This window comes from Callorhinus ursinus, unplaced genomic scaffold (genome assembly GCF_003265705.2).
Source record: "Callorhinus ursinus isolate GAN/ISIS: 27379988/994484 unplaced genomic scaffold, GSC_fseal_2.0 scaffold59, whole genome shotgun sequence".
Classification (NCBI taxonomy): Eukaryota; Metazoa; Chordata; class Mammalia; order Carnivora; family Otariidae; genus Callorhinus; species Callorhinus ursinus.
The window spans coordinates 5,037,752-5,051,033 of NW_027397121.1; the positions used below are offsets into that span (position 1 = coordinate 5,037,752).

The 13,282-nt window shown below is 49.5% G+C and overlaps 2 protein-coding genes across 3 annotated transcripts in view; both read right to left on the reverse strand.

Moving 5' to 3' along the window:
* Positions 1-13,282, reverse strand: part of ARMC12 (armadillo repeat containing 12) — a 38,863-nt gene that overhangs the window by 7,527 nt on the left and 18,054 nt on the right. For both annotated transcript variants that reach the window (XM_073884926.1, XM_073884928.1), the window contains exon 7: positions 12,248-12,324. In XM_073884926.1, the coding sequence (XP_073741027.1) occupies positions 12,248-12,324 (77 nt within the window). The remainder of the gene's footprint in view (positions 1-12,247; positions 12,325-13,282) is intronic.
* Positions 3,751-6,934, reverse strand: CLPSL2 (colipase like 2). Its single transcript, XM_025862273.2, has 4 exons — positions 6,916-6,934; positions 6,046-6,340; positions 5,274-5,396; positions 3,751-3,957 (listed from the first exon to the last, which is right to left on the reverse strand). The coding sequence occupies exons 2-4, from the start codon at positions 6,127-6,129 to the stop codon at positions 3,862-3,864; spliced, it is 303 nt and encodes a 100-aa protein (XP_025718058.1). The 5' UTR covers positions 6,130-6,340; positions 6,916-6,934; the 3' UTR covers positions 3,751-3,861.

The window sequence follows — 13,282 nt, forward strand, 5'->3', positions numbered from 1 at the left end:
ACACACACACACACACACACACACACACACACACACACACACACACACACCCGGCAGCCACCACTGGGGCTCTGAATCCACCAGATTCACCTGGCCCCCGGCCATTTGCATTTGCTGGTCCCTCTGCCCAGAACATGCTGCCCTGTGAGCTCTGTCTGGCTTTCTCCCACTGAGGCCTCCCTGAACACCCAGCTACTGCAGGCCCCATCAGCCGGCCTCACTATGTTCACAACACTAGGATTCTCTGAAATATTTTCATCTTTCTCTCTCTCTCTTTCTTTTTTCTTTTTTTAACTTTTCTACCTCCTGCTAGAACCTCAGTTCCAGGCGGGCAAGGCTCTTTCCCTATTTTGTTCACTGCCATATTTCTTAGCCCCCAGGGCTAAAATCCTCACACACAGTAGGTGCTGAATGCATAAGTGCTGAATAAGTGAGAATATTATAATACTCTATACCTTTAGGTCTTTCTTGAAATTTCACTTGATCTGTAAGCACCATGTTTCAAACTGCACCTTCTCCTTACACCCTGACACCTCATGGAGGGGGAAATCAACTCTCATCCCATATTGGTTTGGATGTTGGGAGAGATCACGCATACCAAGATCATAGGAAAAGATTTATTACTTGAACACAGGAGGAGGTGCAAGGGGGTGTGAGCAGCAAGGATGAATGGGTGTGTGGCTTTGGTTTTTACTGTGGCTAGGCGATGGGGCCAGACTGAGGGTTCCCTTGAGCAGGCTGGGGGTTGTGTGGTCTGCACTGCCCAGCAGCACCAAGGGAGGGGGCATGTGCTTTTCTTTCGGGTTGCCTGGATGTGGCGCAGAAGGGGCTAGAAAGCTGTCACTGGCCAGTCGTCAAAAACGGAACCTTCCTTTTTCTTGTGTCACACTTGGGCTTCTCTGCTTTGGCCCAGAAGTTACACCTGTCACTTCACTGGCTAGAAATGTTCACACAGCCCAAGCAACCCTGTAGGAAAGCAATCCTTCTGATGCCAAGGATGAAGAAAATGAAACGGGACTTGAATTCATAGCATTGTCTCTTGCCTTGTATTGGGGAAAAAAAAAAAAAAAAGAAGGAAACTATGGGGGTAGAGACCTCACCTTAGAAATAAGGCTTCTGAGAGAGAGGATGAGAGCCCATGTCCGGGCAGAGCAAAGGCTGATCAGATGGGAGGAAAAAGATGTGGTTATATGCAGGGGGCCGGGAGTTTTGCCTTTTCAGCATTCTTTTTTTTTTAAGATTTTATTTATTTATTTGACAGAGAGAGACAGCAAGAGCAGGAACACAAGCAGAGGGAGTGGGAGAGGGAGAAGCAGGCTTCCCGCGGAGCAGGGAGCCCGATGCGGGGCTCGATCCCAGGACCCTGGGATCCTGGGACCATGACCTGAGCTGAAGGCAGACGCTTAACCGACTGAGCCACCCAGGCGCCCGCCTTTTCAGCATCAAGATTATTCCTCTAAAACCTCCATGTGAGGAACACGTTAATATTTGAATGTCCAGATGCAGAAAAACAATGCCTCTGATTCTGCATATTAACTCCTATAAGGCAACAAAGAAAGAAACCAAGGGGAGAGGGAGGAGGGGGGAGAAAGGGAGGAGGGGAGGAGGGGAAAGAGGGGGAGGAGGGGAGGAGGGGAAAGAGGGGGAGGAGGGGAGGAGCGCAGCAGATGGTGGAGCAGGAAGATAGAGGGCGGTGGACTCAAGGACAACCTCACCAGCAGAGCCCTCACCCACCAGCACGTGTGGGAGAAATCACGCACCTTGCTTGAGTTATCATTTCAGCAGGGTTTTGTTTCCTTAGCCAGAAACTTGTATCCTAAATGATTGGTTTGGATTTGGAAATGATCTTCGTATCTACCCAGAGAGAAACAGTTGAACAAGATATGGTCCACATAATACAATAAAATTAGGCAGTCATCGGGGCGCCTGGGTGGCTCAGTCGTTAAGCGTCTGCCTTCGGCTCAGGTCATGATCCCGGGGTCCTGGGATCGAGCCCCACATCGGGCTCCCTGCTCCGCGGGAGACCTGCTTCCCCCTCTCCTGCTCCCACTGCTTGTGTTCCTGCTCTCGCTGTGTGTGTGTCTCTCTGTCAATTAAATAAAAAATTAAAAAAAAATTAAAAAATAAAATAAGATTTGTTTAAAAAATATTAGGTAGTCATTAATGTTTTAAAGAAGACTTCAGTGACATGGGGGAAACAATGGAGATATAATATAGGAAAAAGCAAGTCCTGATTTCTGTGTGAGGCAAAGGATCGCGGAGCTACACTGTCCTTATGTCAAATGATAGGTGACGAGCGCGTCTGGGGCAGGGTGGCTCCCAGGACAAACTGAACTTGGGGGCGAGGCAGGGTCCCAGAGTTCCAGTCTGACCCCAGTGAGTGGGTCCAGACATCCCGAGCTGAGGCCAGGCATCTTCATCAGGATCTGCCAGGAATGGGGGTGGGGCTCCGAGTTGGTGCCCTCCCAGCTGTGGAGACACCAGGTAAAACCAGCACCCACCCCCATCAGAATATTCCCAGGGAGGCTGACTCCACCCCCGCATGCGACCCAGGTGAAGCCAATCAGCAAATTCCCCCACAACGATTGGTTCAAGGGTGAACATGCGGACTGAGCCAATCCAGTCAAAATTAATCTTAGGTGGTTTGCTGCGAAAGTGTGGGACAGAGCCGTTTCCTTTCTCTGGAATGCGTGATGTGCATGTGAGGTGGATCTGTGATTAAGGGCCTGCCCTCTGGAGCAAGACAGCCCGGGTTCAAATCCTAGCCCCATCCCTTACTCTGAACTCCTGAGAAGGGTACTCAACACCTTATTTGTAAAATAGGTTTATTTATTTATTTTTTTTTTAGTGATCTTTACACCCAACATGGGGCTCGATCTCATGACCCTGAGATGAAGAGTCATATGCTCTTCTGACTGAGACAGCCAGGCGCCCCCCCATCTGTAAAATAGGGATAATCATAGTACCTACTCTAAAGTTGTTGTAACAATAAAATGAGTTGACATAGATAAGAAAGCGCTTTGCACAGTGGGTGGGACGTAAGTGCTCAAGAAATCCTAGCTGTTATTGTTAAGAGACACCTAGAACTTTTGTAGCTACTGAGAAGGAATCTATCCTCAGGGCCATGGAGCTGCTGGATTCAGCCAGACCTGAGGCCTGCCTGCCATTGAACTCCCAGTTCTGACCACCGATGAATTTCCTGATCATCTAGACCAGTTTGGGTTGTTTTGGATACTTGCAGCAGAAAGACTCCTCATTAATTCCCCCATGGTTTGACCTTGAGAGTCATGTAGCTCTCTGAGCCTCAGTTTCTTTACCCATAGAATGGAACTGATAATATCTGAGAGAGTGGAGACCTCAGTGCACCAGGTCTTTCCTACTATAGGCATGAACATTTTTGCATTTATACTTTGCACACATTCTCATCAACATTTTCTCAATGATCTCCATCTTTGTGCTTCCCTTGGAAAGCATTTCAATATTCTCTTCCAGTCCTTTCTACCACATACTTATTCATGGGCACCCCAACATACACTCTCCAGCCACATTCCTCAACCCTGCCTTTCCCAGACGGCCCTCCATGCCCTTCCTGGACCCAGCCTCTTTGTTCACCTACCTCTAACCTGTTGCCTTCCTGCAGTTCCACCCTGAGACCACCCCACCTCCAGATAGAACTGAACTTTCCCGCCCCGAGACTGGAATAATCCCTACCAGGTTCCCTCTCCCAGGAAGTGCAGACAGAGGCCAGAGTCAGGAAGTGACTTTAATGTCTCAGGAGCTAGACTGTGAGCAAGATGGGGGCTCTTCAGGCCCCTGGCCCCGAGGGAGGGAAGGGGGTCAGCAACCAGCCTGTGTCCTCCTCTAAATCAAATGGCACCGGCGGGAACAGACTGGGTCCTTGGATATGCAGCTCAAGCCACTTTGGCAGGGGCAGATGATGTTGATGGCTCCCTTGGTCTGTGGGAAGTGTGAACAAGAGTTGGCAGGGATCACGGTACAGGGAAGAAAGGGGTTGTCTCAGAGACAGAAGCACGAGCGAAGGGTGAGCCGGCCTGAGGTCTGTCAGCTCTACAGCAGATATGATCTTAGGCAGGTTAATGAGCTTCTTGGTTTCAGTTGCCTCATCTGTCGAATGGGGACAGTAATAGTAACCTGCCCCCCAGGGTGACCGTGAGGACTAAATAAAATAGAGCAAGGGCCCATAATGAAAAGACCCTCTGGCCACCCCAGCTGTAGAGTCAGGGGCCTGGTTGCTTCCCTGGGCATTGGCAGCTCCCCAGACAGGGGCATGGAGGCCGAGCCCATTCTTCTAGAAAGGTCTGGGCCCAGGGCCAGATAAGAAATGACAAGCAGTAACAACATGTACGCTACGTTCTGCATTTCTGCCAGCTCATAACCAAACTTGGATGAACACTGTCGTTGCCAGGACAACCCGGTGAGGTTGTCGCTTTTGCCCCATTTTACAGATGAGGAACCTAAGGCTCAGAGAGCAGAAGTGACCGGGCTGAGGTCACAAAGACAGGGAGTGGAAAACCCAGGCTTTAAACTCAGGTCCAGGGGCACCTTGGATGGCTCTGTTGGTTAAGCATCTGCCTTCAGCTGGGTCATGATCCCAGGGTCCTGGGATCGAGCCCTGCATCGGGCTCCCTGCTTGGCAGGGACCCTGCTTCTCTCTCTCTTTCTGCCTGCCGTTCCCCTTGCTTGTGCACTCACACTGGCTCTCTCTCTCTCTGTCAAATAAATAAATAAATAAAATCTTTAAATAAATAAATAAGCAAACAAACTCAGGTTCCACTCCTAAGCTGTGGTCCAGCCACCACAGCGCTGTGCTCCTCTCAAAAAATTAGGGAGGTAGGGATTGATAGGGAAAAGTCTCTTCCCATCTACTTAGCCTCGGTGAGTCAGAGTAGAGATGTTCATTCAACAAACATTCACTGAACACCTACTAAGTTGGGAGGTAGGGGTTCAAAGATGAACATGCTGCAAGCCCACCCTGGAAGAGCTCCAGCGGCAGTGGAGGCGGACAGAACGCAAGGCAAACTGGGGGGAGATCCACGCTGTGCTGAGGGTATGAGCTCATGGAGCTCCGAGGAGAGAAGGCTTCCCGGAGGAGGTGACTGGAGTTGGACTGCAGGACGAATAGGAGCTTGCCGTGTGGAGGAAGGGGAGAGGGCACTCCAAGCAGAGGGTGGGAAAGCAGGGCAGCCACGTGGGCTTCTGTAACCTCCCCGGCCCTTCATGGCAGAGTTGGCCGCCCCCGCCCAGAGCCTCACCTGGAACAGGCACAGCATGGCGATTCTGGCCTTGGGGGCACAGAAGGCACCAGCACGGTCCAGGTCTATTAGGCAGCAGTCACTGGAACACTCAGAGTGGTGGGAGCACTCAGCCCCATTCACCTGTGGGCACAACTCTCGTGTCACCAGCTCTATGGCTGTGTGGGAAGGGGAGGGAGGATGCGTGGTATTGCCAAGGCCCCAGGGGTCCGGGAAGAGAAGCCACGAGATGGTGACCACCCGGTGCCCACCCCCCTGCACCCACCCCAGCAGTGCTCAGAGGAGCAGGAGAGGAGGGGGGGTTAGTACTTCCTTCCCTGGGCGCCCCCCGCAACCTGTGCTAGGGGAGCAAATGCTCCCAGATCACACTTTGGTGGGGTGGGTGGAAAGAAAGGGAAGGCGAGAGAGATGGGGAAGGCAAGGAACAGTGATTATGCTCAGGAGAGGCGGGAGAGGGGATTAGGGCGGGTAGGGCACGGCTGGGGGGCCAGGTCCGAGACAGCGGGGGGGGGTGGGGGGGGCAGGGCATGGTGCTGGTCATAAGACGACCTACTTTTACCTCCAGGGCCACCAGGGAGGTGAAGCAGGGCTTTGAAGCCCTTTGGGGCACATTAAGCTTCCAGCCCTGGGAGCCAGTCCCCATTTTGGGATGGTATCCACACCCACCCCCTATTTGTTCTCCAAACCCGACTGGCGCCTCCTGGCTGCTCTATGACGCTGGGGCCGCCACCCTCGACTATAGTGGAAGGTTCGAAATGCTCTTTTGGCTCACCTTCATGAACCCCTTTTTAAAGGGCAGGAACTCGCCCCAGCAAGGGAGCAGGACCCCCACGAGGAGTACAAAGGCTGTGGCCATGGGCCTGGGTGCCGAGGTTCAGGTTCGAGGCTCTGCTGGGGATCCAGGGGCCCCAGCGATAAACCCCTTGCCTGGCACGTGACCCGGCCCCAGGGGCCTGCCCTGGGCCGGGGGTGGGGGGTGGGGGGTGAAGAAGTTAATGGTCACAGGCTGCTCAGGAGCGGAGGCGGACTGAAGCCCTTTCCAGCACCGCCGAGGACACTCTCAGGCCCTGGGAAGCAATGGAATAAGGAAAAGAGCTCTGGTGACACCCTGATTCAAGCCTTGGACAGGATGGATGGTACATTTTAGGGGTCCTAGGGGCCTCCATGGGCATTACTTCCAAACTGAAAAAAAAACACCTGTGAAAGAAAATTTTGTTTTGAAAAATTATGCAAAGTCGATATACTGAAATGAAATGAGCTTCCTTCCTAACAGTCTGACTCTCTCTCTTTGTCCTTGGTGCTCCCAATTGCCCCCAACCCCGTATCTTTTGGAGAAGCTAGTGCCGACTTCTGGTGCTTCTCATGCCCTCTCCAGGTCCAGTCTTGTTGTCAGTAAGAATCAGGAGGTAAGACGAGATGGCCTCCAAGACCTAGGACTTGTCGGTCTTGATGAGCTGATTAATTGTCTAAGAATTTGTCTGAAATGTATGAAAGTCAGGGCTGGGGACAAAATGGAGGGGAGGAGAGAGGAAGACTCAGAAGGAAAAGGGGGTTAAGGGACAGTGGAATGTAGCAATCAGTGGAACTGTGGGGGAGGTAGGCCTTCCTCAGGATGTCCCTCTCCATGAAAACTCCACCTCACCTCACCCTTGCCCGCTTCTGCTTTTAAAAATTTGCTCTTTGGGGGGGGGGGCGCCTGGGTGGCTCAGTCGTTAAGCGTCTGCCTTTGGCTCAGGTCATGATCCCAGGGTCCTGGGATCGAGCCCCGCATCGGGCTCCCTGCTCAGCGGGAAGCCTGCTTCTCCATCTCCCACTCCCCCTGCTTGTGTTCCCTCTCTCGCTGTGTCTCTCTCTCTGTCAAATAAATAAATAAAATCTTCAGAAAATAAATAAATAAATAAATAAATAAATAAAAATTTGCTCTTGGGGCACCTGGGTGGCTCAGTGGGTTAGGCGTCCCACTCTTGATTTCGGCTCAGGTCGTAATCTCAGGGTTGTTAGATTGAGCCTCCCATCAGGCTCCATGCTCAGCGAGGACTCTGCTTGACATTCTCTCTCTCCCTCTCCCTCTGCCCCTCCCCCTGCTTGCTCTCTCTCTCTCCCTCTCTCTAAAATAAATAAATAAATCTTTTTAAAAATTTGCTCTTAAGAAGAGATGTAAGAAGCCCTGGCTTAGTAGGGGGTGCTACAGACTTAATTATGCCCCTCCCAAATTCATATGTTGAAGCCCTCTCCCCCAGTGTGATGATATAGGTGGAGATGGGGACTCTGGGAAGTGATTAGGTTTAGATGAGGTCATGGGGGTTCCCCCCTAAGGGGTTTAGTGCCCCCATAGGAAGAGACACCAGAGGGGCACCTGACTGGTTCACTTGATAGAGCATGCTACTCTTGATCTGGGGTCATGAGTTTGAGCCCCACGTTGGTGGTAGAAATTACTTAAAAAAAAAAAAGACACCACAGAGCTTGCTGTCTCTTTCTCTCTGCTATTCGAGGACATGGCACAAAAATGCAGCCATCTGCAAGCCAGGAAGAGGGGCCTCACCAGAACCTGACCATGCTGACACCCTGATTTAGGGGTTCCAGTTCTCAGAACTGTGAGAAATACATCTTTGTCATTTAAGCTCCTCAGTCTATGATATTTTGTTATGGCAGCTGGACTGACTAATACAGGGGTCTTAAGGCTTTTCTCTAAGAATAACAGCCTCCACTGTACTCAGAGGGTTTTGGATCCATAATCCCATTTAGCTCTCACTGTTTTAGTCAGGGTAATTAATACTAGCTGTCACAAAGGAGAGCTCCTGAAATTTCAGTGGCTTGACACAATAATGTCTTATTTACCACTCATGTAAAATCTGATATGGGACAGAAGACCTTTCTTCCATCTTGTAGCTACACCATCTGGAAGACTGGCCTCCAGGGTCATGCTAGAAGGTGGAAGAGAGAAATGGAGGACACTTAAATGCCTCAGCCAGGAGCGACTCACACCTCTTCCACTCACAGACTGTTGGCCAGAACCTGTCACATGTCCTCAGCCTTCTGCAGGGGAGGCTGGGAAATTCAAGGAAGTCCCAGAGTATTCAGTGTATTCTATCATTTCAGCTGCATAACTCTTATCCTCATTTTACAGATGAGGAACACAAAAGTTCAAGGCACAATAACTTGCCCAAATAACACAATTAAGTCACAGAGCCAGATATAAATGCAGGGCATTCTAGCTATTGGGCCCAAGCTCTTACCACTGTCCCACCCTGTGGTAGGTGGCCAGAAGGCTTTGTTCCCAAGAAAGGGATTCCTGTCATTACTGTGTCCTCTCCCTCCAGGAGTCGTGATCTACAGCTCTCTTCAGACCCATAGTCTGCTGCTTGGGGCAGCTAGTTACCCATCCACGAAGCTCATCATCTCTCCCAGCCCCACTGTGAACTAGAGGGGATCCCCAGGCACTCATAATTCTTTGTACAGAGTTCCCTCCTTCCCTGAAGTATTTGGTCATGCCCTTGTGAGTGTTAGAAAACTGGAAAATACTGTTAACTGCTCAGAAAAGGGCAGATTTGGAGGCAAGAGGCCAGCCACTGTGCGTCAGGATTGTCAAGCTGGGATTCTTGATCTGGAGTCCAAGGGCCCCTGGGAAGTTCATTGAAGGCCCCGAGGGGATGGTGGAGCCCCTGAAATTCTATGTGTGTGGCTTAAAAAAAATTTTTAAGACAGAGAACCCCTGTTCTCTGTCCCTTCACCTTCCCTCCTCTGACATTCTCCAGTGTCTTTTTTCTTTCCTGCACCTTTCTAGTGGTTTCCATGACAATGTTGTCACTGGTCTACAGCAAAATGATGAAAATGAGGATAATGTGGGTTTTTTTGTTAAAGATAAATTTAAAGAATGCTTCTTTGTTATAAAATTATGCCCTTCCTACTTTTTTGGTGTTCAAATGTGTTTTTATGAAACAATGGCAACAATACAATGGTAGTTTTGTTTGGTTTTCCCTGTTGTTACATGGTTGTTATATACATGTTGTTAATAGGCAAAATCTGTCAGCCCCCAGTTTTTTGGAAGTTTTTTTTTTTAAAGATTTTATTTATTTTATTTATTTGAGAGAGAGAGCTGGAGGGGGAGAGAGAATCTGAAGCAGACTCCGAGCTGAGTGCAGAGCCTGACGCAAGGCTGATCTTACAACTGAGAGATCATGACCTGAGCTGAAAACAACAGTCAGAGGCTTAACTGACTGAGCCACCCAGGGGCCCCAGAAGTTATATCAGTCTGTGAAAATCCAAAATAAAATTCTGGAGAAAACTGATGTAGTGGAAATTGTCTGTTACTCAATTCATTCCTGAAGGAACTCTCAAGGTAATTTGGGGAGAATGATGAGTAAGTAGGTGCCCGAAAGAGTTTGAGATGTGGAGACAGCCCAGCCAAAGCTTCCTAGAGAAGGTGCGCAGTGGGAAATATTTGGAGGTGAAAGGGTGGAGACACCAAGGTCCTATATAGAATGCCCAGGACAGCCCTGGATGCCAGCAAGAGGGGGCAGTGCTCTTTTTCAAAGCCTTGACGAGATTCAGGCAAGCTGAGAATAAAGGCCTTCCAAGCAGGGGTCCAGGGTGAGCAAAGATTTGGAGGTAAGAATGAGCACAGCACAGTGAGGACATGCTGTCTGCTTGTGGAAGGACATGGTGGAGTCAGGGCAGTCAGTGCTTTGGGAAACTTGCAGGGCCATGAGGGTAACCCCAGCTGAGGTGGCTCCTCAGTGGACACCTGGGGTGGTGGTGGCAGTGGGGAGATGGGGGATTGATAGTTCCTGACAAAGGGGGATGGATGTTGGCAGGCAGAAACACAGATACCTAGAATAGCCCAAGTAGTGACATGTGAGGACTGCTCTAGATCCAGGAAAGGCTCCCCCAGGTGCAGGCGTGAGTCATGGCCATGTTCCTTTGGCCAGGGCCAATGCCAAAGAAAGAGTGCATAGAAACATGTGCCCACTGCCTTGCATTCCCCAAAAGCATTAGGCTACAGTTCATAGACCAATGAATTTCGCTTTTTTTTTTTTTTTTTACTAAAAGAGATAGATTTTATACTGGTATTCAGACAACCAGTAGATATTGTTAACATCCATTCCAATCAGTTGATGTCTGTGTCATGCTGGTGGTTGAATATTTGGATTATCATCACTGCAAATGTGTGTGTATGTGTGTGTACACATATATGTGTGTATGTGTGTATGCAACTAAAGTTTCACAAAATAACACTTACCTTTACTATATGTGATCTGTTCTGAGATTATTTATTCTATTCCATCTTTTAAAAATGTTGGTTAGGTTGGTTAGGGGGGCGCCTGGATGACTCGGTCAGTTTAGCATCTGACTCTTGGTTTCAGCTCAGTGTTGTGAGATGGAGGCTCCCCACTCAGTGTGGGCTCTGCTTGGGATTCTTTCTCTCTCCCTGTCCTTCACCCTCTGCCCCTTCCCCCACTCAGGCTCTCTCTCTCTCTCTCTCTCCCTCTCTAAAATAAATAAAAATCTTTTAAAATGTTCATTAGAATCCACCAAATTGATTTCACCACTCTATTGAGTCCAGCTGGTTTGATTTTTTATTTTTTTTTAAGATTTTATTTATTTATTTGAGAAACAGAGAATGAGAGACAGAGAGCACGAGAGGGAAGAGGGTCAGAGGGAGAAGCAGACTCCCTGCTGAGCAGGGAGCCCGATGCGGGACTCGATCCCGGGACTCCAGGATCATGACCTGAGCCGAAGGCAGTCGCTTAACCAACTGAGCCACCCAGGCGCCCCTGGGTCCAGCTGATTTGACTGTAGACATCTCTCAGTCTCCATTTGCCCACTGATTCATTCATTCAACAAACATTTAGTGACACCTGCTTTATGTTAGGCACGTTATCATCAGGCTTCGGTTGCAGCTAACAGGCACCACTGTACCTATTCTAAGCAGAAAGGGATGTAAGGCAGGTAATTGGGGGCTTACAAGGTCACTGAGAGGACTGGAGGAGTGAGATCCAGACCGAGCCTCCAGGAATGAAGCCCCCAAAACACCGCAGAACTGAGCTGCCAAGGAAGCCACTACCTCAGTCACCATCAGGAAGGTAGGGGTCAGGAGGCCATCACTGCAACCGTCAGCACCAGGAACACACACCTTAGCTGTGATCTCGGGATCAGGGAGCGGCCGCCAAAAATGATTGCCTGTGTCTACGACATCTGCCCTAGCCAAAAAAGAGAATGCCTCCCACACAAACGCTTCCTGCCTCCATGCACGTCAGTTCTTAGGCAGTGCGTGTGCTCAGTGACACCTAAATCATACCTGGAGTCCTGGGTGTGGTAGTCTGACGTTTCGCTTTCCAGCCCAGCTATACAGAAAGTCACACCAGGAGGAGGTGGAACAGAAGCTAAACAAGCCAACTGATAGCAGCTCCCCCCCCCACCCCCAAGCCAGGGACAAAATGTCTGGAAGTGGTACAGGTTACCTGGTGTGAAGGTAGGTTTCTACTCCCTGTTGGAAAACTTTTCAAATTTTACAGCTGAGTGTCGCTCTGAACACCAACCTATGCCTGACATTTCTATGTTTCTCTTTCATATGTATTTAATATGTTGGGTTTTTTTTAAATCACAAATTTGTTGGTCAGGGTTTTTCCTCTCCTCTGGCAATTTGGTGAGGAAATCCCATGCCGCACAGCCTTCCGCCTTACCAACTGCGCTGTTCTTAGGCACCCATCCTGGTCCACTCTCTGGAAGGTCAGCGGAAGCTGCTTTGTCACTTTCTTCTAGCAATCATCAAGAGAGAATGCTCCCTCTGCTCTGTGCCATTATCAGCTTTGCTCACTGTAACTTGAACTTGCTCCTCCCCTCTAGACTTCCATGGTAATCACAGTTCCTCTCCCTAAAAACAGTTGCTTCACAGACAAAAGATGGTATCTGCCACTTGTGGAAACCAAGGCAAGAGATGGTCCTGGGAAAGACAGGTAGATAGATGAGCTCACCTCCCCTTTCTGTGTCCCTTGATGGACCAAACTCGCTCTCCCCTCTGGTACCCGGCTCTGTGCTCAGCTGCCGGCTCCTATTTAAGAGGATACAATAAGATCACTCAGAGCTCAATCAATGTCTGTCTAATAAGTAAATTGTAGAACAAATCACTAATAATGTAATCTCATTTACCAAGACAGGGCTATAGGATATACCAATAGGTGTAGACATGGTAAAAGAAACTGCAAAATAAATGGCTTAATATAAGACAGAGATTTATTTTTCTTTCATGTAACATTCCAAGCATACATAGTCCAGGGCTGATGTGGCAGCTCCAAAGCCTCAGTGGCCCAGGCTGCTCTGGCATCTATGAGTATTGTTTTAATCAGCAAGGTCCAAGATTACTTACCAAGCTGTTCCTGTTTCAGGCAGCAGAATGGAGAATGGGGGAAGAAAGGGTCTGAATCCTCCCTTTAAGGACTCTTCCATTCCTTTGGCCAGTCATAGTCACATGGCCAAGCCTAGCTGCAAGGGAAGCTGGGAAATGTAGTATCTATTCTAGGCAGCCATGTACCCTGCAAAAAATGAGGCACGGCGGCAGCCTAGCAGTCTATGTTGTGTGTGTGTTTGCCAGGGGTATGCTTTCTAATCCCACAAGGTAATTCCCATTCGTGCCCAAGAGTCCTGTCTCTAATCTCCTTAATCATGCAATCTCCATACCACACCTTCTCTGCCTCCTGGACTCACATTTGACTCCAGGATCCCCCAGCATACAAGCACCCAGTGTGATATGAGAATGGAGAGGCCTTACAGTGAGGATTCATTTGCCTTTGTCATTGTGAGCTCAGACTGACAGGGCTGGGCCAAACACTGTACCCACATTTATACCCCAAATATACAACAAATATTTGCCAGCCATGTACCCAGAAGATGTCACTGGAGCTCTGCAGTTAGCCTTGATGGTTTCCAGCCTTAGGAAACAGGATTCGTTACATAGTGCCTCTTCCCCACCTTCCAATAATGTGACCTGGGGTACCTCCAGCTTCGGGGAA

Bases quoted from the DNA above. Each gene is read 5' to 3' on its own strand.
- CLPSL2 (XM_025862273.2), bottom strand. From the start codon at position 6,129: ATGGCCACAGCCTTTGTACTCCTCGTGGGGGTCCTGCTCCCTTGCTGG. The intron at 5,397-6,045 runs GTGAGCCAAAAG...TTGTGCCCACAG, and splicing joins TTAAAAAGGGGTTCATGAAG to GTGAATGGGGCTGAGTGCTC. The intron at 3,958-5,273 runs GTGAGGCTCTGG...CACTTCCCACAG, and splicing joins CCATGCTGTGCCTGTTCCAG to ACCAAGGGAGCCATCAACAT.